This window comes from Callorhinus ursinus, unplaced genomic scaffold (assembly GCF_003265705.2).
Source record: "Callorhinus ursinus isolate GAN/ISIS: 27379988/994484 unplaced genomic scaffold, GSC_fseal_2.0 scaffold37, whole genome shotgun sequence".
NCBI classification, from domain to species: Eukaryota; Metazoa; Chordata; class Mammalia; order Carnivora; family Otariidae; genus Callorhinus; species Callorhinus ursinus.
Window position 1 is genome coordinate 2,100,810 of NW_027397099.1, and position 25,874 is coordinate 2,126,683.

A 25,874-nucleotide genomic window follows, 5' to 3' on the forward strand; every position below is an offset into this window, starting at 1 on the left:
TGCATATTTTTCTCGTTTAGTGCTCTGAAGATATCTTGCCAGTCCTTTCTGGCCTGCCAGGTCTCTGTGGATAGGTCTGTTGCCAATCTAATATTTCTACCATTGTAGGTTACATATCTCTTCTCCTGAGCTGCTTTCAGGATTTTCTCTTTGTCTCTGAGACTCATAAGTTTAACTATTAGATGTCGGGGGGTTGACCTATTGATTTTGAGAGGGGTTCTCTGTGCCTCCTGGATTTTGATGCCTGTTTCCTTCCTCACATTAGGGAAGTTCTCTGCTATTATTTGCTCCAATATACCTTCTGCCCCCCTCTCTCTTTCTTCTTCTTCTGGGATCCCAATTATTCTAATGTTGTTTCGTCTTATCGTATCACTTATCTCTCGAATTCTGCCCTCGTGATCCTGTAGTTGTTTATCTCTCTTTTTCTCAGCCTCTTTATTGTCCATCATTTGGTCTTCTATATCACTGATTCTCTCTTCTGCCTCATTTATCCTAGCAGTTAGTGCCCCCATTTTTGATTGCACCTCATCAATAGCCTTTTTGATTTCAACTTCGTTAGATTTTAGTTCTTTTATTTCTCCAGAAAGGGTTTCTCTAATAACTTCCACGCTTTTTTCAAGCCCAGCTAGTATCTTTAAAGTCATGATTCTGAACTCTAGGTCCGACATCGTACTGATGTCCGTATTGAGTAGGTCCCTGGCTGACAGTACTACCTCTTGTTCTTTTTGCTGAGGTGATTTTTTTCGTCTTGTCATTTTGTCCAGAGAATAGATGAATGAGAGAACAAAATGCTAACAGGTTAACAACGTCCCCAGCAAATATACTGTATACAAATCAGAAAAGACCTGAAACCAGGGGAAAAGAAAGGGAAAGAGAGAAAAAAGAAAGAGAAAAAAAAAGATAAAAACAAAAACAAAACAATACAGAAAAAGCAGAATATGATCAAATATGATCAGGCTAGTGCATAGATCAGTGCCACACACTAGATTTTGGGCGTATTTTGGTCTGTTAGAAAAAAGTGCCTCCTAAAATTTTAAAGGAAGAAAGACATATATGTACAAAATAAGGGTCAATACAATGAAGGGATGGAAGATGACTGTAAAGATGAAAATTATAAAAGATTTTATAAAAGGAATTGATAAGTTGTTTGAAAAAAGAAAGAAGAAGATTTAAAAAAAAAAAAAGGGAGAGAATGTGATCAGGCAGGAGACTAGAACAAAGCCATACACTAGTGATTTAGGGTATATTTTGATCTGTTAGAAGAAACTGTATCTCAAAATTTTAAAGACAGAACAACTTATAAATATGTGCCAGGGCGCCTGGATGGCTCAGTTGGTTAAGCCACTGCCTTCGGCTCAGGTCATGATCCTGGAGTCCCGGGATCGAGTCCCGCATCGGGCTCCCTGCTCAGCAGGGAGTCTGCTTCTCCCTCTGACCCTCCCCCCACTCATGTGCTTTCTCTCTCTCATTCTTTCTCTCAAATAAATAAATAAAATCTTTAAAATAAATAAATAAATATATGCCAAAAATAAGGGTAACTACTATGAAGGGATAAAATATGACTCTAAAAATGAAAAATAAAAAAATGTTTTTTTTTTAAAAGGGATTGATAAGATGGTTGAAAAAGGGAAAAAGAAAAATTAAAAAAAAGTTAAAAAAATTAACTTTGATGAACTAATGAATCATGGTAAAAAAAAGCCATGAATTCTATGTGCAGTATTCCCCTAGCGCTGGAGTTCTCCCGTTCTCCTTGATCGGTAAACTTGGTCTTGGCTTGCTGGCTGTTTGTGCTGATCTTCTGGGGGAGGGGCCTGTTGCCGTGGTTTCCAAATGTCTTTGCCGGAGGCGGAATTGCCCCGCCCTTGTTGGTCTGGTCTAAGCAAGCTGCTCGGGTTTGCTCTCAGGAGCTTTTTGTTCCCTGCAAGCTCTCGGTACAGCTTTGGAGGACCAGGGCGAAAATGGTGGCCTCCCAATCTCCACCCGGAGTTGCTGAGAACTCGGGGCCCCGCTCCTCAGTGCGCCCCCAGAGAAAAGCAGTCACTCCCGTGTCCCCAGTCTCTGGCCGCACTCCATGCTCACCCGGCCTGTGACTGAGCGTTTGTATCTCTGGCACCCGACCTCGTGTGGAGTCTCCAAACCCAGCAGATCCCTGCGGTGCGCTCCCGCGCCACTCCTCCCGGGGGAGGGAGGGGAGTCTCCCCGGCTCTGCCGCTTGTTGGGTCCCTGCTGGAGGAGCAGTGGTCTGACTGTCCCGCGGTCGGTTCATGGCCACCCCGAGCTGAGAGCCCGCGCCTCGGCTCCGTCTCTGCAGCCGGCTTCCCCGCTCCGATACCTGGGAGCTCTGGCGCACTCAGGCACCCCCGGTCTTTCTGTGACCCCGAGGGTCCTGAGACCACACTGTCCCAGGAGGATTCCACCCCCCGCTTAGCCACTGGAGCGACGTCCCTCAGCGGAGCCGGCTTCTCAAAGTTCCGATTTTGTGCTCCGCGGTTCTAGCACTTGCCAGAAGCGGCCGGCAGAGGCCCCCTCGCCCTCCGTCTAGCCTCCCGAATATCCCCTCGGATTCACTTCTTCGCACGTCCTACCTTCCAGTAAGTGGTCGCTTCTCTGTTCAGAGAGTTGTTGCTACTCTCCTCTTTGATCTCCTGTTGAGTTCGTAGGTGTTCAGAATGGTTTGATCCCTATTCAGCTGAATTCCTGAGACCAGACGAAATCTAGGTCTCCTCCTCCTCCGCCATCTTGCTCCGCCCCCCTCCCCCCTTTTTAAAAAGGAATTTGAGGGCGCGTGGGTGGCTCAGTCATTAAGCGTCTGCCTTCGGCTCAGGTCATGGTCCCAGGGTCCTGGGATCGAGCCCCGCATCGGGCTCCCTGCTTGGCAGGAAGCCTGCTTCTCCCTCTCCCTACTCCCCCTGCTTGTGTTTCTTCTCTCGCTGTCTGTCAAATAAATAAATAAAATCTTAAAAAAAAATTAATTAAAAAAATAAAAGGAATTTGAATTTTATCGTATTGCATGTACTTCTGTAAGATATCACAAGTCCTTTTTGGAATGAAGCAGGGAATAAACAACCAACCAACAAATGATAATTGTAACAACATGAAAGCCAGAGTTGGCTTTAAAAATGTTACGACTATGGACTCTGAGAAACAAACTGAGGGTTCTGGGTGGGGGGTGATGGGTTAATCCGGTGATGGGTATTAAGGAGGGCACGTATTGCATGGAGCACTGGGTGTTATATGCAAACAATGAATCATGGAACACTACATCACAAACTAATGATGTAGTGTATGGTGATTAACATAAGAAAATAAAATTAAAAAAAACCTGTCGTTAGTAAAGTATCCATTCAACCTGGTTCTTTCCTGCATTTAAGTACTTTCCTTTCCTTATGAGAACACTGTATCCGGGGCACTTAGTGAGCCAGAGTGGCGTTCCGGTGGGACTCACCAGGAATGACAGAGATTACTAATCCCAGATGTGTGCTGTCAAGGGACGTACTTACAAGATCAGCGTGAGCAGGGTGGTGACAGGAGGTTGCAGGATGAGTAGCTGCCACAGAAAGAAGAAAGCAGACTAAGTTCAAGTAAAAGTCTAGGATAGAAATTTATTTGAGGACGTCTTATTCTTGGCAAAAAACAATGCAAATCATTTCATATAGTAAACTAAAGTGACCATTTCCCACTGATAATTCTGTAGACAAACTAGGATTCCAGAGCTGAAGTGTCACAAATCACTCACATCTAATCTCTGCTTACTCTTCAAAGGCCCTCAGTATAAAAATATTTAAATCAGATCAATCGTAAAGTTGCCAGTACCTAAATATTACTGTGGAAGTATTTGCCTCATAATTTTACCAAAAGAAGCTCCCTATTAATAAATCAGAGCATATTTCTGATAGTTTTAGATGAGATCGGGTACATTCAAGGTGGTATGGCCATAATCTGATACTTTTAAAGAATTTTTAAAATTTTTTTATTCATTTGAGAGAGAGAATAGAGCGAGCGAGCGAGAGAGCATGAGTGGAGGTGAGGGGCAGAGGGAGAGGGAAAAGTAGACTTCCCACTGAGCAGGGAGGCTAATGCGGGACTCGATCCCAGGACTCTGAGATCATGACCTGAGCAGAAGGCAGACACTTAACTGACTGAGCCACCCAGGTGCCCCCCACCCTTTTTAAGATTTATTCATTTATTTGAGAGAGAGACACATACAAAGAGTGTGCAATTGGTGGGGGGGGGGCAGAGTGAGAGGAGAAGCTAATTCCCCACTCAGCTCAATCCCAGGAGCCCAGGATCATGACCTGAGCCGAAACCAAGAGTTGGACACTTAACAGACTGAGCCAGGAGTCCCTGGAGTCTGATACTTTTAGAAAATAATCGTTGACAACATTTTACCAGATCACGGTTATTGCTTTCATTCCCTTTCCACATTTTCCAAGAAAACTATGATCTGAAGGCACTATCAGTGTTAACACACATGGCTATTTGCTATTAACTTAGGCTGACTTCCTTCAAGGCATGTGCTCTACACCCATTACAATTTATCTGATTATAGCAAGCCTGTTTCTGCCACCTTTATCTCTTCTTGTAACAGTCTCTCTGCTGTTGATAGGACTGATATGTATGTTTAGCAGCAGAATCATTCTAACCACTACTGCTGGGGGAGGACAGAGTTCTGAGATGTTCTTCTGATTAGTTGCCATGTCTTTCTTTTTTCTCTGTAGTTTTTTGAAGAGACAGCCTATGTGTGAGCAGGGGCCAGGAGGAGCAGAGGGTGCCACCGAGGTGCCCTGGATAACTGGTATTTCTTAAGGATAAAACTAGAACTAATGAAATATAAGTGATAAATAGGTAAAAGAGAATAGAAAAATGTGTATATATAACATCACATTCTAGGCAAAATCAGCAAAAAGTGACCTGGATACCTGCTGAGAAAATTTCCATGTTACAAGGATTAAAGAATTTTACAGTCTGATAGAGGAAAAAAAGGCTACCTATTAAAAAAAAAAGTCTAACCGTAGTCTTTTCCACGGTAACCAGAAATGCCAAAAAGCAAGAGAACGGTGTCTGCAGAGTCTTGAGGGCAAGACTGACAAAGGAAATAATGTTCCTTGTATTGCAGAGACTACTGCTTACTTCCCCTGCTGTCTTCCTTCCTTTGAAGGAAACATGGTAGCCCCATTAAAGGACTACATTTCCCAGCCTTCCTTGCTGGCAGCAGTAAGGCCATGTGATCAGGTCCTGGCCAGTGGGATATGACAAGTAACTGGTGCAATTTCCAGGCTGTGCCCTTAAAGGAAAGGATCAGGCTTCCCATTTTCCCTTCTCCCCTTCCCATTTGATAGAATGCGAACACGGAGGCGGGGAGCTAATGCAGCGTTTATAGACCACGAGATGCAAGTCACAAGGTGATGACAGCAGAACAAGGCAGGAAGACTTTGGGTCTCCTAAGCTGTGGAGCCTACTTAACAGCCCTGGTCTGCTTACTTACACCGTGATGTGGAAGAGAAAGGAAATTCCATTTGTTCAAGCTTCCATTCTGACTTCTGTTACAGCAACTGACCCTATGTTTTTAACTTGTACATCCTGCTAAAACATGGCCTATTGGGAAGGGACAAGAAAGACATTTTGAGTATCCTTGAGTTCCCAAAATATTTCCACCAATGGATCTTTCTTGTAAAAACAACTGGAATAGAGACTATACAAACTTAAGAGCTCAAGAAGGGTAAAGTTATGGCATAAAAATGATTGGGGCTAAATGTGAAACCAGTTAAAACAGATATACGTTCTAAATTGTTGGAAATATGGCTTTGACAAAAGTTTTTTTTTTTAAAGGTATTCTTAAGTTACATATAAAAAAAACAGGGGCGCTTGGGTGGCTCAGTTGGTTAAGCGTCCAACTCTCGGTTTCGGCTCAGGTCATAATCTCAGGGTCGTGAGATCGAGCCCCACGTCAGGCTCCGTGCTCAGCATGGGGAGTCTGCTTGAGATTCTCTCCCTCTTCCTCTCCCTCTCCCTCCCTCCACTCTCTCTCAAATAAGTAAATAAATAAATAAAATCTATTAAAAACAAACCAATATAACAATAACCTCAATAAAACCCACAGACTATACTAACAAAATCTATGGAGGGACAGCGGGGAAGGAAAAACTAACATGTGCTATATTCCTTTAACCAGATGAGGGGGCTTCAAAAGAGACTGTTTCACTCCTGAGCCCAACCATTAGAGAAACACAGGTGCAGGAATGTGTTCAAAAAGAACAACTCCTTGAAGGCAAACAATTAAACAAGAGTACGGAAGAGTAAAATTCCAACAAAGGACAGAAGAAAGTAGCAAGAAAGGATTAGAACCCAAAAGCACAGAAGAAGGCAAGAAATGACATGTTATTAAAATACCCATTTAAATATGATAAACTCTACTATAAAAATATTCTCAGAATCAAATAATTAGACCCATTTACACAAAATTTAATAGGAACAAGTGTAAAACAAAGTGACACAAAATTTTCAAAGGACCTTGGGGGGCACCTGGCTGGCTTAGTCAGAGGAACATGCAAGTCTTGATCTCAGGGTTGTGAGTTTGAGCCCCACACTGGGTATAGAGATTACTTAAAAATTGAAAAAAAAATTTTTTTTCAAAGGGCCGTATGTACATAAATATAAGGCAACTCCCCAGATAAGGCAATGCCCTCCTTTCTCAATGAGGAGATTTAAAGATAGTTATTTGGGAGCAAACTTGACTATGTCATTTCTAAGGATATAGGTGAAACAGTCAAATGTCTAGTTAACTTGTTCTACAAAGGCATGTTTAAAATCACATGTTATCTGTAGTCGTGTATTTACTTAGGCGCACTGCTCTGGAAACTCGCTTTCCATGACATGGCTTTACTGAAACTCTTCAAATGCAACCTCAGTCTCAGTGCCTTAATTATCAAGAGAGCGACTTCTGTAATTATTTAACAGTTTCAAAACTACACCAACTTTACCTTCATCTACTGCTATCACAAAACACTTCTTCCCGACCTCACAAGTACCCAGTTACAAAAGCAGCTGGAAAAGCTGATTTTTATGTTTGTTTTTAAGATAGTTATTCATGTCTCTACAACAGCACTTTCTAGATTGCTCTTTTAAGGGATCCTTGGAGGGCTTGTTGACAAAGACATCTAAAACTTGAAGTTGTGAGGTCATATCCCCCAGAATAATCACTACATGCACTTTAAATTTGTCTCTTTTTCTACCTGGTTGGTCAGGCGATCTCTATAATCATCCGACACTGGTATTGATTGAGGTAATTTCAGGCTAATGCATCTTCCCCAAATAGTATTTATTTTTCAAAATTAAAAAAAAAATGAGAGAAAATACCACAATGTGAAATACTGAAAGGACTTGAAGAAGACTTTTTGGATGGAAAATTTTGTGGGAGAAAACCCTGTCTTTTATTAGGACACATGTGAAAAGAAGATGGCCAAAGGCCCATCAATAAAGTAGTACCTATAAAATGAGATCAAAGACTGCAATAAGAGGAGACAAAACAGAACGCAACAGATATTGATGGGGTACATGTTATGATGACACACTTCAGCATTAAACTAATCCTGTGCATCCTTCCAGGCAGGAATTGATTTCCCTACCCATTCCCTGAGGTCCTTCTGTTTCTTGGTACTGTGACTTCTCCCCTTATCTTCTCGGGTCTCCAGTGTAAATGAGAATTAATGCCAGGTCTTTCATCGTGGTCTGGAAAGGCCTCTATTCGGAGGCCAATGGAAAAGAGAATTTCTAGTACATAGCTCTAGCTGTAAGTCTATAAAATAGCTGTCAAGAGCACATTCATGATAATCAAGACAATGCAAATTAAAGATTACTATCCTTTTTTTTTTTTTTTTTTTAAGAACGTAGGAATTCTCAAGGAGCTCTTCTGCTCTTGACATCACAACACCTTCTACTCTCCAACGTCACAAAATGAGGTCCACCGATTGGGTCAACACTAAGAGAGAATTAAGTTCATTTTAAGAAATTATGTTCTAAGTGTAATATTCTCCTCGTGTTGTGTAATTCCTATTGGTAGAGAGAAGAGAGTTCAGTAGGTGAACAATAACATTCTTGAACATGCCTCCTTATGTAGACTTGCTATTTCTCACACATGCTGCCCAACGTGGCTTGACAAAAATCATACAACCTCACTGACCATATCTCAGCTTAAATTTGGATCACAAGCCTAACAATCTTATAGTGTTCGCCGGGTCTCGTCATGCTTCTGCTCTCTGAGAGGACTTCTTCCTATTTCCTCCTCTACTCTACCTCCAATGACAACGAAGTCCCTGATCCTCATTTTCAGTCCCTGATCCTATTTCTCTTGACAACCAGTGTCCCCCTAGAAGGTTATGTGGATTGTTTCTACCTTTTTGCTGTTACAAAGAAACCTACAATAAATAGCCTCATGCGTGTGTCTTTTTATATTTTTGCCAGTGTAACTTTGGGATAGATTCCCAGCAGCACGAATGCTGGGTCAAAGGGTAGATGTAAATGCAATTTTGCTAGAGACTGCCAAATATTCCTCTCCTTAGAAACTGTATCTTATTGCATTCCCATTAACTATTTATGAGAGTACCTATTTCCCTACAGTCTTGCCAGCAGAGTATGTTGTTAAGTTTGTGGATTTATGCCCATCTGATGGGGGGAAATGGTATCTCAGCTTTAATTTGCATTTCTCTATTTTTGGGCCACAATATTTCATAATATGAAACATTAGACTTCTCTTTCGAATGTTAAGGAACAAATTTACAAACACTTCTCCCACCAACATGTTATTTTGGAAGGGGTATTTCTTTTTTTTTTTTTTTTAGAGAGAGCTTGTGCAGGAGCAGGGTGGGGAGGGGCAGAGGGAGAGGGAGAGAGTGAATCTTAATTAAGCAGGCTCCACGCTTAGCTCAACAGTGCGGAGCTTGACGCGGGGCTCGATCCCACAACCCTGAGATCATGACCTGAGCTGAAACCAAGAGTCAGATGCTTAACCGACTGTGCCATCCAGACGCTCCGGAAGAGGCATTTCTTAAGTTCACAATAAAACGTATAAACACTATGATAACAGTAGCCCTTCCTTCCTTCCTTCCTTTCTTTCTTTTTCCCTTTATCTTTCCTTCCTTCCCTTCCTTTTCTTTTTTTCTTCCTTCCTTCTTACATTTTTTATTTATTTAAGTAATCTCTACACCCAACATGGGGCCAAACTAACGACCCAAGATCAAGAGTCACATGCTTTTCTGGCTGAGCCCCAACAATAGCTATTTCGGAACACTAAGCAATTACATTGTGCCAATACTTTAGTTTTAAAGGTAATTAGCAATATCAGATCTCCAAGAGATCCAATGACCTTTGACATGAATGTGATACTATCTAGAAGCAGAAATGAACTTTGCACAAAAAATTGAAATTTCATAATAGTAACAGTAATAACTGCCAGGCACTGTTCTAATACTTTCCTTCTGTTATCTACTAATCCTCATGACAATCCTTTGAAGGACTGCCCAGGGGCCACAAGAGGAAAGTCCCAGAATCAAGACATGAACTCAGAAGTCTGACTTTAGAGCCTGAGCTCTTAACTACAGAAACATTTAATCTCATTATGGGAATGCAGGTTCAGAATTTGCTGAATTGGCTTAGATAACTGAATAGAATTTTTTTTTTAAGATTTTATTTATTCATTTGACAGAGAGAGGGAACACAGGCAGGAGGAGTGGGAGAGGGAGAAGCAGGGAGCCCGATGCGGGGCTCGATCCCAGGACCCTGGGATCATGACCTGAGCCAAAGGCAGCCATTTAACGACTGAGCCACCCAGGCACCCCTGAATAGAATTCTCTTTAAAAACGTTTTTTGTTGTTTTTTTAAAAAGATTTTATTTTTTTATCGTAAAATTTTGTTTATTTTTAAAGATTTTATGTGTAATTTCTGCACCCAACATGGGGCTCGAACTCACAACCCCAAGATCAAGAGTCGCATGCCTGACTCAGCCAGATGCCCCCAGAATTCTTTTTGCCCAAGATTACCTTCTGCACAAACATTTCATATTCCATAGCAGTAATCTCTTGCAAGTACTTGAGTGATAATATCAGAAAAATGCATTTTCACTCCAAAACCAAGAGTAGGTGAAAATGTCTAAAAACTCAACACTTGGAGAGTGAAAAATGAATGGAAAATCATCATCATTGGTATTAAGGATTACTTTCCCTATCCCGGAGATGAGTTGGGCCAAATAACCTCCTGTCAAGATGAAAAGCAGTTCACCATCGTAAGGAGCCACACTCACATTTGTGATAACAAAACACAGGAACACTTGATTTACGCAGAGATTGGCCTCACAACCTTGGCCTCGTCAACAGCGTGCTATCATGGCAAAATCGGGCAAGCGTATCACAGAGAGCTTGAAAGGATGGAGAATGAGAAGCTGGGAATCGAAAATTTATTACCTTGATGTACTGGGTTCTTTCAATACCCAGTATTTGAGGCAGGTGATCTTTTTTTTTTTCTTATAACAGAGAAATATTGCAATGTGTTCTGTTTTATGAAAAACCCATAGATGCTTCATATTGACAAGACTGTATTTGTGACTTTTTAAAGTGGAACAAAATTTTGGCTCAGACTGTGACATTGTAAGGTCCTCGAGAATTCAATGAACTAAGAATAAATGCTGGATACAACCACCATGGAAAAAACGTACATTAAAAGAAAAATCACGCAGCCCACTGTACGCACACCATTCTCACCACGTACTCCTTAGGACGCAAACCGACACAACAGCCTCCTTGCCCTTCACCTTCTCATCTTCCGACACCAATATCCTATTCTCCCCCTTTGCTTTTGCAGTCTTCCCTCATAAGCCCACGCGCCTAATGGGTTTGGGGTGCACATGAGGAAAATGGAGTTTACTGCTACACCTTCTCCCACACGCCGCCCAAGTCTGGAAAGGAAGGCGACACCAGGCACAGCAATAACTACCAGAGTGGGATGTATCTGAAAGTCATTCCAGATGAACAGTTTCTCACTCTAATCAGTATCATGAAGATCGATCTATAATCAGTATCATCAAAATCTCTACATGCATCCTCTGCGCTATCACTCAGACGCTGTGACGATAAACCTTCTTAAGCACGTTCCCCCCACCCCCATCCCCAGTTTTTCTTCTCGTCCAACCACACCCGTAAGTAAACCTTGGGGCACAATGTCCTCGATCTGCCCTGGAGACGGAACTAGGATGCACAGCTATTCTTAAGCATTTTCCTCTTGGGTGGTTCCCCCTTAATAGACCATTTCTTGTCAAGCTGGACTTGTCAGCCTTTTTCTTTGGTTTGTTGCCTCCTTCAGTCTTTGGACGCCACTTGGCATATACCTCCCTTTCATGGCACAGACTCCTTAACCAATACTCTCACATGCCGTCCTTATGTGGAATCAGTTTCTAGATATTATGACTTTGGTGGCATGTGGCTTCATCACTTACCAGCCTGGCAAATGAAAGAATGCCCCGGGGAGCACAAGTCCACTTTTGATGAGATCCAGTTGGAGTTTTGGGACATGTAAGTGCAGCTGGGGGGCTCTGGGAGCCAGGGGGGCACGACACCTACCAAAAGAGGAACAGACCCAGATAAGCCTCAGATTCCAAAATCAACCTTTTTTAAAAGTAAATATGAAAACCAAATTTTGCTAGCTTCTAAGAGATGCAACTTAGGATATCTCCCGGATGTGTTATGTTGTTGGGGGTCCAGGAGCGAATGGTCGAGAAAGAATTCTTGAGATATCTTTGGTGCAAAAAGGTGGTTTTATTAAATGTTGGGACAGGACCTGTGGGCAGAAAATGCTGCCTAGGATTGTGAGGAGTGACTGATGACATTCTTTCCAGTTGGGAAGGGCTGAGGGATAGAGGAAGTCTCTAAGGAATTTGGAAGCAAGGTTTCCCGGACCTTGAGGGGTCATTTTCTACTGTCTAGTAAACCTTAGTCACAAGACCCTTCAGACGGATATCACTGGGCCATATGTTTGAAGGATGATTGCTAACATATATCTTGGGGGGACGGGAAGAGATAAAGGAAGTTTCCAAACGGATTTTTATATGTTAAAGAAGACTTGCAGGATCCTGGAAGTTAGGCTAATGTCAAGCTAAGGTTGCCTTTTGGCTCTAGCAAAATATTAACACTGAGGCAGGTAAGCTTCTGGAGGAAGGTCACCCTGCTTGTCTCAAGAATTTGTCAATGGGCTGTAAGTTGTAAGGAGACTGAATTTTTTTCTATATTTCTTTTGCCTTTGTTCTCCACACCACACCCACACATTACAGATTATTTATTTTTTCATATTATGCGTTATCACAAGGCTTCATATTAATTTACCTAGACTTCAGTGATGATGATGGTGATATTAACAGGGCCTTGGATATTTCTCCAAGACCACAATATTATGGTGCATGATTCTGAAAATATCTCTGTAAGAAAAGTAACAGGCAAATCATTTCTCTCCTGGTTTCTGAATTAGGAAGAGATATTTACCAGGAACAAAGCGGCCATAAAAGGTTTCCCACTTCAGAATCCTACACATACTTTCAGTGAAATATCAGGTGTTAGCTTTTGATAAACTCTGAGAAAATCTCATCATCTTTGCTGCGCAGACAAATCAAAGGTTGAAGCCCAAAAATATAAATACTTCAGAGGAACTGTGGTAATGAAGTAAAGCGACTGATTTTTCTATGTACAAAAGCAGAAAGATTGAAATTTTTTTCTTTTTCCTGTTCCAGAATAAAAGGAAAGGATTTTTCCTTTGTAAACACTTGTCTCAGAGCCTTACCTGGGTTGTTTTTTTCTTGACGTTTTCCCAGCTGCTTTAGATTTTGCCCAATCCAGCACTTACTCCCTTCTTCCAGAGAGTCCCAGAGAAGATCCCGGACCCCCAGGTTTCAAGCATAAGCAAGGTGTCCTCCCTGGACACGACAGTAATTTTCTGCTTCCTCGTAGCTGCAGTGAAACCTGTTAAGCTGATAAGTTATTTTTACCATGTTGCTCTGGGATATTTAGCTCACTTCCTAGAATGATACCTGTTCTAATGGATAACCAAAGCCAGATTCTTCCCCTGAAGAACATTTTCTCTGTGAGCTGTGAGCAAGAACAGTGTGGGGGCTCAGCAGCTGCCCGGTCCTTTAAATATATTCTTGGTGGGTTTGTCATATTTATTAGTATCATTCTTTTAGGAATAGGGAATAATTTGTCAAGGAGATAAAAGGCTTTGTGTTTTCCTGTTTTTAAGAACCCAGGTGGAGTCCCTCTAAGCTGAAGACAAACAGCAAAGATCAATAAAGCAATGGCCATTTACAGGGCACACCACCTGCGTCTACACAACCGGTTGTGCGTTCAGCTTTAGAATAGATCTTTATTTGCTAAGCCTAAGCTACAGAGTAGAAGATGATGAATATCGAAGTCGGTGCTGCTAAAAATCGAGAAATGTATTGTGCATGTGTGTGTGTGTGTGTGTGTGTGTGTGTGTGTGTGTGTGTGTGTTTAAAGGAAACCATTCTTACAGACCCCCAGTACATATTTAAATTATTGTATTCTGTTTTTTAAATACATTCAAACATAAAACTAGGGATGAACTCTATGTTAAAGCTCTCACACAATAATCAAAACCAAAAAATAAATATCTGATGAAAGAATACAAATTAAATACAAACAGAACTGAAAATCAATGAAATGAAAACGTGCTGCACTAAATAGCTATCTGACGGTACTAGCTTTTGATTTGGCATGCACACAGGTTGTTTTGATTTGGCATGCACACTACTTCATGCTGTAGGGAAAATCCATTCTCTCACCACTTTTCTTTATTTAACTTGCTGAAAAACCTTTGTTCATACAGCATGTCATTTATCCTTCACCTGCAGAACATCCATCATTTATTTCAGCCACTTTTCTTTCTTGGTACCAAAATATGATAATGAATACAAATAAATGTGGGCACTGAAATAGCTTGGTAGGTTTCAGGGTTCAGTTGGTTGTCCAAACGGCCCAAATGATGCCTATATTACTTTTAAAAATCATTACAGAAAAACACCAGTATCAAATATTCTCTTAAGTGTCTATGCCAAGAATACACTCCCTCAGTTTGAAAAACACTGCAGTAATCAAATGAAAGATAAATATGGCAAGTTCCCTACTTTCAAAACGTTTACAGTCTAGTAAAGGGAAAAAAGACCTAACAATTGTAGTTAATAAATACAGTGCCACTGGACAGGTACAGCATATATCTATGAAGGCTCAGATGAGGAAGAAATTATTTCCAGCACTTGGCCATATTGAGATGGAGGAAACAGTCATCCTGGCAAGAGTCAATGTGAGTAAATGCATACAAGTGGAAAGTATTTATGAAGAGAAATAATTCTGGTGGGCGGGCACTTGGGAAGACAGTAGTGGAAACTGAAACTAGAAAGCCGAAATGTCTTGAAATGCCAGGAAAAAAGAGTATCCAATTAATTTGGAAGGTTTCTAAGTAGGGAGTCCACGAAGTCTTCGCCTCAATGGAACCATTCGGGTGCAGGAGTTTGCTACAAAGTCTAGATTTCCCAACACCTTCATTAACACACATACTTACGTACATACACAGGTTTTAGGCATTTTTAAGTGAAACCTGATGCGATGGAATCTTCTCTGAGGTCAACTCGGGTATCTTACACAGTGCGGTAATTCATTCCAACCCTTTTTAGGGCGTCTGATACATACTCTCAATACATGGTTTATCGAAAGCACAAGCATATCAAATGTTCTGCTTAAATGATCAAGATATTGGTGAGAGTGTTGCTTAGAACTGAAGATCTACATATGCGATGTCTCTCCTCCACGCCGCTGGACCAGAGAGTTGGTGCGCGCACCTCCCACCGCCAGCGCCCGGCAGCTCCGCACAACGTAGCAACCGAGCCCAGAGCCTGGAGCGGAAGGGGCGTGGCCGCCGTGATTGCGCGCGCCGGCGTCCAGACACACCCTCGGGGCGGAGCGAGGCCTTTTCCGCTGCGGGGAGGCCAGCCCCACCCTCCTGCCCCGCGATTGGCGAAGTGGCAGCTGCAGGGGTTGGTGATTGGAGGGCTCACCGCCATCTCCTCCAATGGAAATGAGCCAGAGGCGGGTCTAGTGGCGGAAGGAGCATGGCGTGGAGACAGCTCAAAGTGAGTTCAGAAAGTGGGCTGTGCGGCTGCGAGTAGTGTGGGCAAGGTGCGGGGCTAGAGGAGAATAGAGGGCTAACCTGGGCGAGGTGTGGACGGGATTCGGCTCCGAGGTCGTGGCCCCCCTGGGCACGACTGTTGCGTGTGTGGAGGCACCTGCAGATGGTCGTGCGTGCGCATTTTTTTTTTAAAGCGGTGTTTGATAGTCAAATCTTTTTTTTTTAATGTTTTATTTATTTATTCATGAGAGTCAGAGAGAGAGAGAGAGAGGCAGAGGCAGAGGGAGAAGCAGACTCCCCGCCTAGCAGGGAGCCCGATGCGGGACTCGATCCCAGGACCCTGGGATCATGACCTGAGCCGAAGGCAGACGCTTAACCATCTGAGCCACCCAGGTGCCCCCGTGCGTGCGCATTAACACGTGTAACGGCACGTTCCAGTCTGGATAGATGCAGGTCTTTGCCAACGCACGTGGGCTTTTATTGAGCCTGGCACACGGGCGTTTAATGAACACATGACCGCCTAACACCGTGTGCAGGATCCAACGTGCAATGAAATTACACTAAGACATGGCCTCAGCCCTTCTAGATGAAATTTTAGGGCAGGGGCTTGTGTAACCGCGTACAGATACTTGTTGATTGACATTAAGGGGCATTCCTACAGTCCGCTGGAGACTAGAAGCAAGACAATAAATACTTGTTATTTATTAACAGCTGGGAGTGATCCTCAAGGGCAGATCTGATCACGTCGCTAACTTGTGTAGGGAGCAAAACTCAAATCTTTATTCTGGCCAGGGTCCCTGCCTATCTCCCCAGCTCCTTTTTAAGCTGTGCTTTTCCTCATTCCTTGGTTTCCAACAAGCCTTTCTCCTTTCCCTCTTCCTTGGGTGCATCTCTTTACCGTCTGCCACTGAGAGCGCCTTTACTCTTTTTCTTGCCCCCTACTGCGTCCACTTAACTCCTGTTTATCCTTTGGATGTCAGGGTTAAGTCACTTCCTCAAGGAAGCCTTCCTCTACCTCTGAGATTGGTTTGGGTTCTGTTATTACCCTATACGTTTTCTTCTTCATGGCAGTCCTCACAGTTACATATTTGCGTGATCACTGACTAGTGACTGTCTCCTCCTGAGAGGCAGGGACCCTGCTTAGCCCACCTCAAGAGTGCTCTATCACTGTTGGGCAGATGATTGAATGAACGAATGAATGACTCATCACCTGGCAGTGATAACTAGAGAAAAGCATTATGAAGCACGTTTTGAACAGGATAGTGATTCTTGACTCAATAAGACCTGATGCTCCTTTTTAAAAAAAATGTTTTTGCGGGTGCCTGGGTGGCTCAGTTGGTTAAGCGACTGCCTTCGGCTCAGGTCATGATCCTGGAGTCCTGGGATTGAGTCCCACATCTGGCTCCCCGCTCAGCGGGGGGTCTGCTGCTCCCTCTGACCCTCTTCCCTCTCATGCTCTCTGTCTCTCATTCTCTCTCTCTCAAATAAATAAAATCTTTTAAAAAAATATTTTCCAACTGCTTTTATTATCCTGAAGTAGAATTTATATATAATGTAATCTGTCTTTGTATAATTTTAAAAGTTCAACTAATGTCCTAACTGGAATATAAAAGAGAAATAAAGGAATTTATAATAAAATAACATGCATTTCAGCATATAAGTGTTACAGCATGACTCAGTGAGATATAGTCAGGTGTTTAAGCCTCTATTTAGAAATTCTAGAGCCTCAGGCATGCCTGGGTAGCTCAGTCGGTTGAGCATCTGCCTTCAGCTCAGGTCATGATCCCAGGGTCCTGGGATCTAGCCCCGCATCAGGCTCCCTGATCAATGGGGAGCCTGCTTCTCCCTCTGCCTGCTGCTCCCCCTGCTTGTACTCAAGCTCTCTTTGACAAATAAATAAAATCTTAGAAAAAAAATTCTAGCGCCTCGGGTATGTTTTATTGTCAAACACCCAAGCAAAGCACTATACCATTCCTGAGATCTCTGAAATGGGGAACAATCCTTGGTAATGTTCTGTGCAAAATAGTGCAGTTGTCCCTCAGTATATGAGGGAATTGCATTCCTGGAAAAATCAATGTATATGAAAACTGTGCAGGAGATAGTTTGTGTTTATGTGGTGGAATATAGGCTCAGATAATATACTTTTTACATACTGAGTGTAAGATGTTCAAAAGTCATACAGGACAGGGACAATTCATCTGTCAGATAGCCTAAAACAATGCAGGATGTCTGCCTTTACTGAGTCCTGCCCACTAAATAAATCTCTTAGCATTCCTCCAAAATGCCTATCACAGGTCCCCTAGGAGGCAATACTGCCTCTCTTGAAACCTCTGGCCTGGAGTCCTTCAGGGCACGATGACTGTCAGAAGTGTGGATACAGCCACTGAAAGTAGAGGTCAATGTGTGAGCAGAACTGGAAATGAAGGAGACCAGTGTTAGCAGAAGGCTAGGGACATTGCTTCATGTGACATGTCATTATGTCCCGTGTGCATGGGTGTAAAGGGCTCAGAGAAGTTACTGCAGTCTGGCCTGGAAGGACTCTCAGTGGGCCTTTTTTCCGCCCCCCCCCCCCCCAGAAGCGGGCCCAGGATGCTGTGGTCATCCTGGGGGGTGGAGGACTTCTCTTCACTTCCTACCTCACAGCTATGGGGGATGAACATTTCTACGCTGAACACTTGATGCCGGCTATGCAGAGGCTTCTGGACCCTGAGTCAGCCCACAGGCTGGCCGTTCGCGTCACCTCCCTAGGGCTCCTTCCTCGTGCCACATTTCAAGACTCTGACATGCTGGTAGGTGCTCTCGGAACACCTCCTGATTAACAAGCTCTGTAGGTAGTTCTGACCAGACATGCTGCGGCCTGCCCTTGGACAAATACCGGCATAGCCTGTGTACCTCTGGTTTTGTTTCCTTCTTCCTAGGAAGTGAGAGTCCTGGGCCATAAATTCCGAAATCCAGTTGGAATTGCTGCAGGATTTGATAAGCATGGGGAAGCTGTGGACGGACTTTACAAGATGGGCTTTGGTTTTGTTGAGATCGGCAGTGTGACTCCGAAACCTCAGGAAGGAAACCCCAGACCCAGAGTCTTCCGCCTCCCTGAGGACCAAGCTGTCATTAACAGGTAGATGAATAGCCCACAGGTAACAGGGGAGGCCTTCTTCCCAGCAGGGCACTCAGCGATGTAAGATCTGCCGGTTTTTTCTGTTCTACAGTGTGGACATTTTTCTGCTATTTGGAATGTTCGGGAACCATGTTGAGCATCTCCTGTGTGCAGGCATAAAAGCAGGTTTTGGTATTCTAGTTTAATGCACATACACGCTGAGGCTCAGAGAGCTACATGACTTACCTATAATCATGGGATCATAAGCGAGAGAGCTTGGGTATGGATTTGGACTTAAATTTGACTTCAGAGCTTGTGCTTTTTCCGCATTGTTGCTCCAGTGTCCTTGCTCAGCACTGTCCAGTAGAAATAGAATGTGAGCTCTGTATGTAACTTAAAATATTTGTGTAGCCCCAGTAAGACAGGAAAAAGAAATGGGTGAAATTGATTTTAATAACATATTCTATTTAATTATTATTTATGATTATTATATTTAACTATAAATACTTCATGTATTCTAAATGTCATTTTAACATATAATCAAAATAAAAACGATTAATTTGCTATTTACCTTCTTTTACTGGTATTAAGTCTTCAAAATCCAGGGTGCACATGACTTGGAGCACACTGGACTGGCCACATTTCAGGTGCTCAGCAGCACATGTGGCTAGCAGTTTTTGAATTGGACGGTGTAGCCCTGGCCTTTAGTAAACTGAAAAATTTAATAATCCACATGTACAGCTGCTTTTAGTAAGAGAGAGCCTTCTAGATCATGTAAAGCCCTTCTCTTTGTAATCCCTAGGCAATATTCACTGCAGCAAACCCAGAAAATGAAAAAGTTCCTACTTTTTGGTAACAGAGTTTTGAGAACCTCCTTGGGAGATTCTGATAGGCACCTTTGGGCCCAGTGATGGCCTTCTGAAAGACTGCCTTCTGGGAATTTTATTTGGCCACACTTCCTGCTTTATTGTGCTTGTTTCAGGGAAATTTTCCAGCATTGGAAATGAAGTTATTGATCTTTCTGTTGCATTGCAGGCTGGGATTGGTATCTTCAGAATTTCCAGGCAAAATAGATTTTGGATTTGGCTTCCCCAGGTAACTGCAGGTACCAGGACAATGGTACTCAGCAGAATCCATAGGCGAGAAGTGGTTGAGGGAGGAGAGCCTGTGTGTTCAGCCTCCTTGCTCTGGGAGGCACGGAGTGGGTACCCAGTAAACACCTGCTGAATGAATGGAATAATTTATTAGGTCCACAGAAACAGGTGCCGATGTATCTGTTCGGTGGTTTTGGCTGCAAGTAACAAAGTGGCTTAGCCAATAGGCGGTTATTATTTCTTCTCTGGGAGGGCATTAGTGGAACGCTGGCAGGAGGTGGAAGATGGGGTGGTCAGAGAGGCCACTCCGGGGGGGAGGAGTATGTGAGTAAGGAGTGGGGGCCGATCCAGACAGGTCTGGGGCAGCTATGTGGTGTGTCTGGGCTGTTGCCAGTGCTAGGTACCTGAGCAGCTTGTTGACAAATTTAAATCTTTCCCTCTATGTTTGATGGTGTTCTGGCAGGTTCTCTAGGAGTTCCAGGGGTGTTTAGACTTTGGAAGTCTAAGAACTGACTTTTTTTTTTTTTTCCTGTTTCTAAAAGTCAGAAGTATAGTGGAAATGACCATGAAGCCATCTCTACAAAGTCTCTGCCTTTGGCTGAGGGCTCTAACCTTGTCCCTTCCCTACCCACTTCTGTGCTACAGATACGGATTTAACAGTCACGGACTCTTGGTGGTGGAACACAGGTTGCGGGCCAGACAGGAGAAACAGGCCAGGCTCACAGAAGGTAAAGTGGGGGTGCTCTAGAGGGGCTTTCTTCATTTATTGGAAGGAAACCTGTGGGAGAAACGTCAGGAACATTCCTAGTGAAATAAATATGACTGAGTAATAGGAAAAAAACCACTATGGAACTTGGGAATTTTCGTGGCTTTATCAGAGCCACCAAGAGCTTAACTGAATTTCACAATTTAGCAAAGACTTGCTTAGTTTCTGCCTCGTTATATAACCTGGGTTATATCATAACTGGGGCAGCTTGGAAGTGAGCAGAACAAAGCAGCTCCTCTGTGGTCACATGGGTGGTTGAGATGTGAGCAGGCCTGGAGCGCATCTTCCCGTCTTGCTTTGTTGTCCTTTTGTGTGTGTGTAAATAATGCACGTTAATTACAGAAGCATTAGTAAATACAGCGAAGCATAAAGAAGACAATTAAAATTACTCATACTCCTTCCTACTCAGGGAGAGCTGATCTTGGCATTTGGGAAAATATCCACCATGACTTGTTCAGAAACACCACGCGTGTCGGGAGGCTGCCTTCAGGGGCGCTGCCCAGTGTTCTCCGGCGGCTCTGCTTTGCTGTCCCTCAGGCTGCACATAAGCGCTCGTCGCACTGTTTTGTCCTCCCCACACCTTCCCAGCCGCCCTCTGAGATTGTGTGGGGCCGTGGCCGTTTTCCTCACTGGGTCCCTGTGGACCTCTTTCCAGGAGTTTAGTCTCATTAAATGGCTTGGTAGTGAGATGAGAAAAACCTGTGGACATGAGACTCGCTCGAGGAAGTGAGGTTGAAAGGGCTGAGTCTCCGATTTTAGGAGTACGTGACCTTGTTTGGAAATCCCAGGCTTTGGTAGATGCAGACCTTGAGTCCTGTGGACCTTCCCATCTGGGGAACTTTGAACCTTCTAAGAGGACCTCCATGGCTTGTGATACTCTCCTGCCTTCCTTTCCTTTCCTTTTTTTTTTTTTTTTTTTAAATCCTTTCCTTCTTTGTTCCCAGTGTAAGCTTTCTCCCGTTCTCCCTTGCCCATCCCCTCACCCCACTCCAACACGAACACTGATTGGGGTGAAGCAGAATCTTAGAGCAGAGTTCTGCACATGTTGTTTTCCAGCAGCTAGAAGACTTGAAGACAGCTTATTGTGAGCACAGTAAGGAACAGAATTGACAAAAGCTGTGGTGCCCTTTGAGGACAGAGTAATTCAGAAATTTCTAACTTCAAAGTCTTGGCCCTTTGGGCAGCTAACTGCTGATGGAAGACACATTAGCTGCATGAAAGGAATGCTCTTTTTGAAGCCAGCTTACCTGTGAGGGAAGAATCAGTTTACAGATGGCTTGGCCTGGTGGAGGCTGGACTTGGGAAGCTTGAAGGCCTTGTGGAGCTTTTGTCTAATTGGGCGCTAACCCCCTCCTCACCTCCCTTCCCCCAGGGAATATTTACTTTCAAGCTGGTGATTAAAAGGGTGACCAGTTTAGGGTATGAAGAGGTGGTTAGCAACACTAGATGCTGTTCTTTGATCCCACCGACCTGACACATGTTTTGGAGGCTCACTTGCTGTTCCAGGTCTTTTCCCAACCACCAGCTGCCAAAAAGCAGCCAGCACCATTGACATACCAGTGACCTTTGCAGATAGCATGGTAGCTTACAAGTCAAGTACAGACAACCTCTTGCTTTCACGCATAGCATGTTTCTGAAATGTATTTTTCTAAAAGTTCAAAATGCAAGTCGATAATCCCATGGATTTTTAAGTTGGTTGCCTTCATACTTACTGTGCAAATGGAGACATTTTGGAGAGTGAAGGGTGTGGGCATTCACCATGATGCCCAGGCTACAGGAGCCATCAGGGACCGCTGGGATGTGCGCTCACCCTCGTTCTGAGGGGGACTCCCTTCTCAGAGAACTGAAATTCTGAGTTATAAAAGAATTCTACCTCTATACTTTAGGCATGATTAATGGAAAGCATTTTCCAGTATTGTGTACATATTCTTTAATCTTGCTGTTTCTTCACCACTGCCCACGGGGTCACTGGACTCAAGGCCAACAGACAGCCCTTGAGAGTAAACATTTGCCCCTTCTGACATGCCTGTGCATTTCTGACTGTCGTCATTACATTTATGAGCCCTACCTTTTTATGGCTAGTATTTGCACTCCTAATTTCACCGTCTTCCACTAAATTTTTTAAAAAAGAAGAAGGGCACAATGCAGTAAAACATCCTAGAAGTTGCCCCGACCACTGCTGCGCAAGGACGGTGAGCTCCTCTCGGTGAGCAGGCAGCCGCGCCCGCAGCTTTCGTGGTGTTGGCCCGTCCGACCGGGAAGGTCCCATGCGGAGGTGCACGGGGCATCCTGAGCATGTTGCCTGGGAAATGGCGTTTGGGGACAAAATCTTGACGAGCGATCTTCACAGAGGGGCTGCCACTGGGAATAAATCTGGGGAAGAATAAGACCTCGGTGGACGCTGCTGCGGACTACGCGGAGGGGGTTCGCGTCCTGGGCCCCTTGGCTGACTACCTGGTAGTGAACGTGTCCAGTCCCAACACCGCTGGGCTGCGGAGCCTTCAGGGAAAGGCGGAGCTGCGCCACCTGCTGACCAAGGTAGGCAATTACATGTCCGGGCTCGGTTCGCCAGCCTGTCCGGTTCTTTCTCTCGAGGGAAGGAAGCTTCAACGTCACTGTCGAGGAGCTGTCCTTAGCACCTGGACCGATAGGACCCCATGCCATACTCGTAATCCTCTATCGTAACCCTGATTACGCTCAACAGTGATTAATGGCTCAGGCACCTGTCCCTGCTCTTAAACCAGAAGGTCTGAGAGAGCAGGGGGCTGGGTCTCGCTGTCCCTAGCAGTGAGCACACTGAATGAATGAATTTGATGACTCTTTATCAAATAGTACTTGTGACAGTATTTCCTTGTTAATCTCTTTTAGGAAAAAAGTCTAAACCTTCATATATTAGCTAATACCAATGACAACATTAGGGACTTAATCTTGGGGATCCCTTGGTTCAAGATAATCCAGTCCATCTTGCTGGGGGTCTTTGGCATAACTGAGAGCTGTATTTCCGGAAAAGGAGATGTTGCTGGTGCTTATGTGTGAGAATATGCTGATCTGCGGCTGCAGGTCAGGTGCACTGGGGGCTGTGGCCTCAGGGGTCCCCATCTCTGGCCACGTGTTGCTCTAGGTGCTGCAGGAGAGGGACGCCCTGCAGGGAGCACGCAAGCCAGCCCTGCTGGTGAAGATTGCACCCGACCTCACAGCCCAGGACAAGGAGGATATCGCCAATGTGGTGAGAGAGGTACGAGTCGGGCTGGGCCCTGGGACGCCCCTCGCTGCCGGGTGGGGGCGGGGCATCTGGCCAGCTGGACTAGCCGATGGCTTCCTTTCTGTGATAGTGAGAGCTGGTTTGGTATCTGTCATGATGTAACTCATCACAGAATACAAAGCCAGTGTTGGGATGTGTCATTTTCCTGTACTTCTTCCCTCCCCTCTTTGCTCACATTCATCCAGCAAGGGCTTTAAGGCTAGTGCTTGCATCCTGGGTCAGACTAGGCTATTATGTCCCTCTCTGCAGTCTGACCCCAGCTCCCAGTGTCGTAGGAGAGTAGTGGAAACACAGACTGAACCTGGAAGTCCTGGGTTCGAATCGTATTCCACCACTTTCTACCTAGGGACCTTGGGCAGGACTGAACAGAGCGGTTCTAAGGATTAAGCCCTGTCCTAGTGAAACCTTATGGGTAGTCGATATCTGATGGCTGCTATGGTTATGTTGAGGCTCTTCCAGACACCTGTTCTATAAGCATAGTGAGCTCTATTACGGCTCTTGCTTCCAGGGGCCGTAGTGTGGGCACCGGGCCCGGCTCCTGGCTCAGACCCTTAGGGAAGCTTCTCCAGCTCTGTGCCTTGACTGGAGGGCTCTTTCTCCGTCTCACACTGCAGTTGGGCATCGATGGATTGATTATCACCAACACCACAGTGAGCCGCCCTGCCAGCCTCCAGGGTGCCCTGCGCTCTGAAATAGGAGGGCTGAGTGGGAAGCCCCTCCGGGACTTATCAACCCAAACCATCCGGGAGATGTATGCACTCACCAAAGGCAAGAATTTGGTTCCTGTGTCTTCACATTTGTGTGCGACTTGTCGGGCTCTGGGGTTTGATCCGAATCAGCGTTCCCTGACCTGCTGCATTCACCAGGGGCCGGAGGGTGGAAGGCCAACTGAGGTGCTCGCATTTCCTGCCCTTCCTCACACTGTTGCATGTGTCCCGGTGCAGGCGGAGTCCCCATCATTGGGGTCGGCGGGGTCAGCAGTGGGCAGGACGCGCTGGAGAAGATCCGGGCGGGGGCCTCCCTGGTGCAGCTGTACACGGCCCTCACCTACCGCGGGCCGCCCGTGGTGGGCAGGGTCAAGCGGGAGCTGGAGGCCCTTTTGAAGTGAGTGGGGCCACGGGTGGCTTGAAATAGAAGTTCAGGTGGTATCAATTCAGAATGACTCAAGTGAAGGAGATGCTATTATTTGTCATTCAGAAAGGATTCAAAAACACAGGGAAAGACTGACAGAGGACAAACAGGGCCAAGGAATTCAAGATTAACTTCGAAGACGGTGGTGTTTATTGGCCTGAGGAGTTTGGGCAGCATCCCTGTTGAGTAGCATTGGCTTGAGGTCAGGGAGCTGTGAATACTTGACATTGGTTTCCTTCCTGGGGTGAAGACCTAGGTGGAGGCACGAGGCATGCCTCTGGGGGACGGTGCTGACAGCCTAGGTGAACGTGGGCTTCCAGCGAGAGCAGGGCCTGTCCTTCACCATTTGCTGAAATTGCTTTGTTTTCTCTTTTTTCCAGGGAGCAGGGTTTTACCAGAATCACAGATGCCATTGGAGCAGATCATCGGAGGTGAGGACGTTGTTGATGGCAAGCCTGATCTGGAATCTTCTAAAGCAGGCAGGCCTTTGTGGCTGAATTGAGAGAGGAGAGCGACATCCCCCAACCCACACGAGCCCAACTTTTCTTAAAGCCAATCATGAGTGTCACCGGAATCAATACATGGCTTTCTTTAATCACTTGTCGGACCATGAACCATTCATGATTCTTTCTAGACTCAAATCCCTTTAATAGTGCAAGGACATTAAAATACTTGAGGGAAAAATAAAGCCATTTAAAACCTGGATTTAAATCCCAGCCCTTTCTGGAAGGCCCCCGGGCTTTGCCCCGATGCTGCAGGTCCTCGCAGGCCTCTGCTGCCTGGGATCTGCACCGGGCTCCCGACGAGCTTGACTCTCTTTCATTCTGTCTTCACTTTTATTTCTTTAAAGTTTTCACTTTATTTTGAAAATACTTCAAACATAGACAAAGTCGCAAGAATCGGGCTCGTGGATGGCCATCCTCTGTCTTTACATCATCTTCCCTCTGTGAGTCCGGGTCCTCATCTTTTCTTACAAGGATGCTGGTCATGTCGGAGTGGGCCCCACCCCGATGGCCTCAATTTCATTTGATTCCCTCGGTAAAGATAGGATCTGGAAAGACCCTCATGTCTTTCCAGGGCTGTTCTGAAATAAGGGCATGTTCTGAAGTTCAAGGGTTTAGGATTTAACATAGCAATTTTGGGGAGACACAATTCAACCCATCACAGGAAAATGTGCTTGCTGTCCCTTTTCTTTATTATCTGTGACTTGGAGTGCCATCGGGCAGACAGGTTCTCAAGGTGCTTGAAGACATTAGACAAGATGCTAAAGAGGTGTACTGTTAACTAAAGAGATCGAGCAACACCAGTCTTTTCAATACCGAAAAGCAAATGGCAGAGAGAAGCTGGAAA

General features: G+C 44.7%; 2 protein-coding genes and 1 long non-coding RNA gene across 4 annotated transcripts in view; 1 reads left to right on the top strand and 2 right to left on the bottom strand.

Moving 5' to 3' along the window:
- The window catches only part of PKD1L3 (polycystin 1 like 3, transient receptor potential channel interacting), a 54,251-nt gene extending 49,313 nt beyond the window's left edge, over window positions 1-4,938 (bottom strand). Inside the window, 2 exon segments of the mRNA XM_073879984.1 lie at window positions 3,501-3,547; window positions 4,920-4,938. Coding sequence (XP_073736085.1) covers window positions 3,501-3,547; window positions 4,920-4,938 — 66 coding nt within the window.
- A 6,605-nt stretch (window positions 4,939-11,543) lies between these two features.
- On the bottom strand, window positions 11,544-14,870 carry LOC141370528 (uncharacterized). The gene is made up of 3 exons (XR_012374612.1): window positions 14,619-14,870; window positions 12,817-13,003; window positions 11,544-11,602 (listed from the first exon to the last, which is right to left on the bottom strand). It is a non-coding gene; the product is annotated as an uncharacterized lncRNA (long non-coding RNA).
- A 269-nt stretch (window positions 14,871-15,139) lies between these two features.
- Window positions 15,140-25,229, top strand: DHODH (dihydroorotate dehydrogenase (quinone)). Of its 2 annotated transcripts, XM_025889040.1 has the most exons (9): window positions 15,140-15,178; window positions 17,751-17,963; window positions 18,093-18,292; window positions 20,011-20,093; window positions 22,482-22,669; window positions 23,253-23,366; window positions 24,008-24,161; window positions 24,338-24,497; window positions 24,905-25,229. In XM_025889040.1, the coding sequence occupies exons 1-9, from the start codon at window positions 15,158-15,160 to the stop codon at window positions 24,957-24,959; spliced, it is 1,188 nt and encodes a 395-aa protein (XP_025744825.1). In that variant the 5' UTR covers window positions 15,140-15,157; the 3' UTR covers window positions 24,960-25,229. The 2 variants fall into 2 exon arrangements, with proteins under 2 accessions (XP_025744825.1, XP_025744826.1); XM_025889041.1 differs by lacking the exon at window positions 17,751-17,963.
- The last annotated feature ends 645 nt before the right edge of the window (window positions 25,230-25,874 follow it).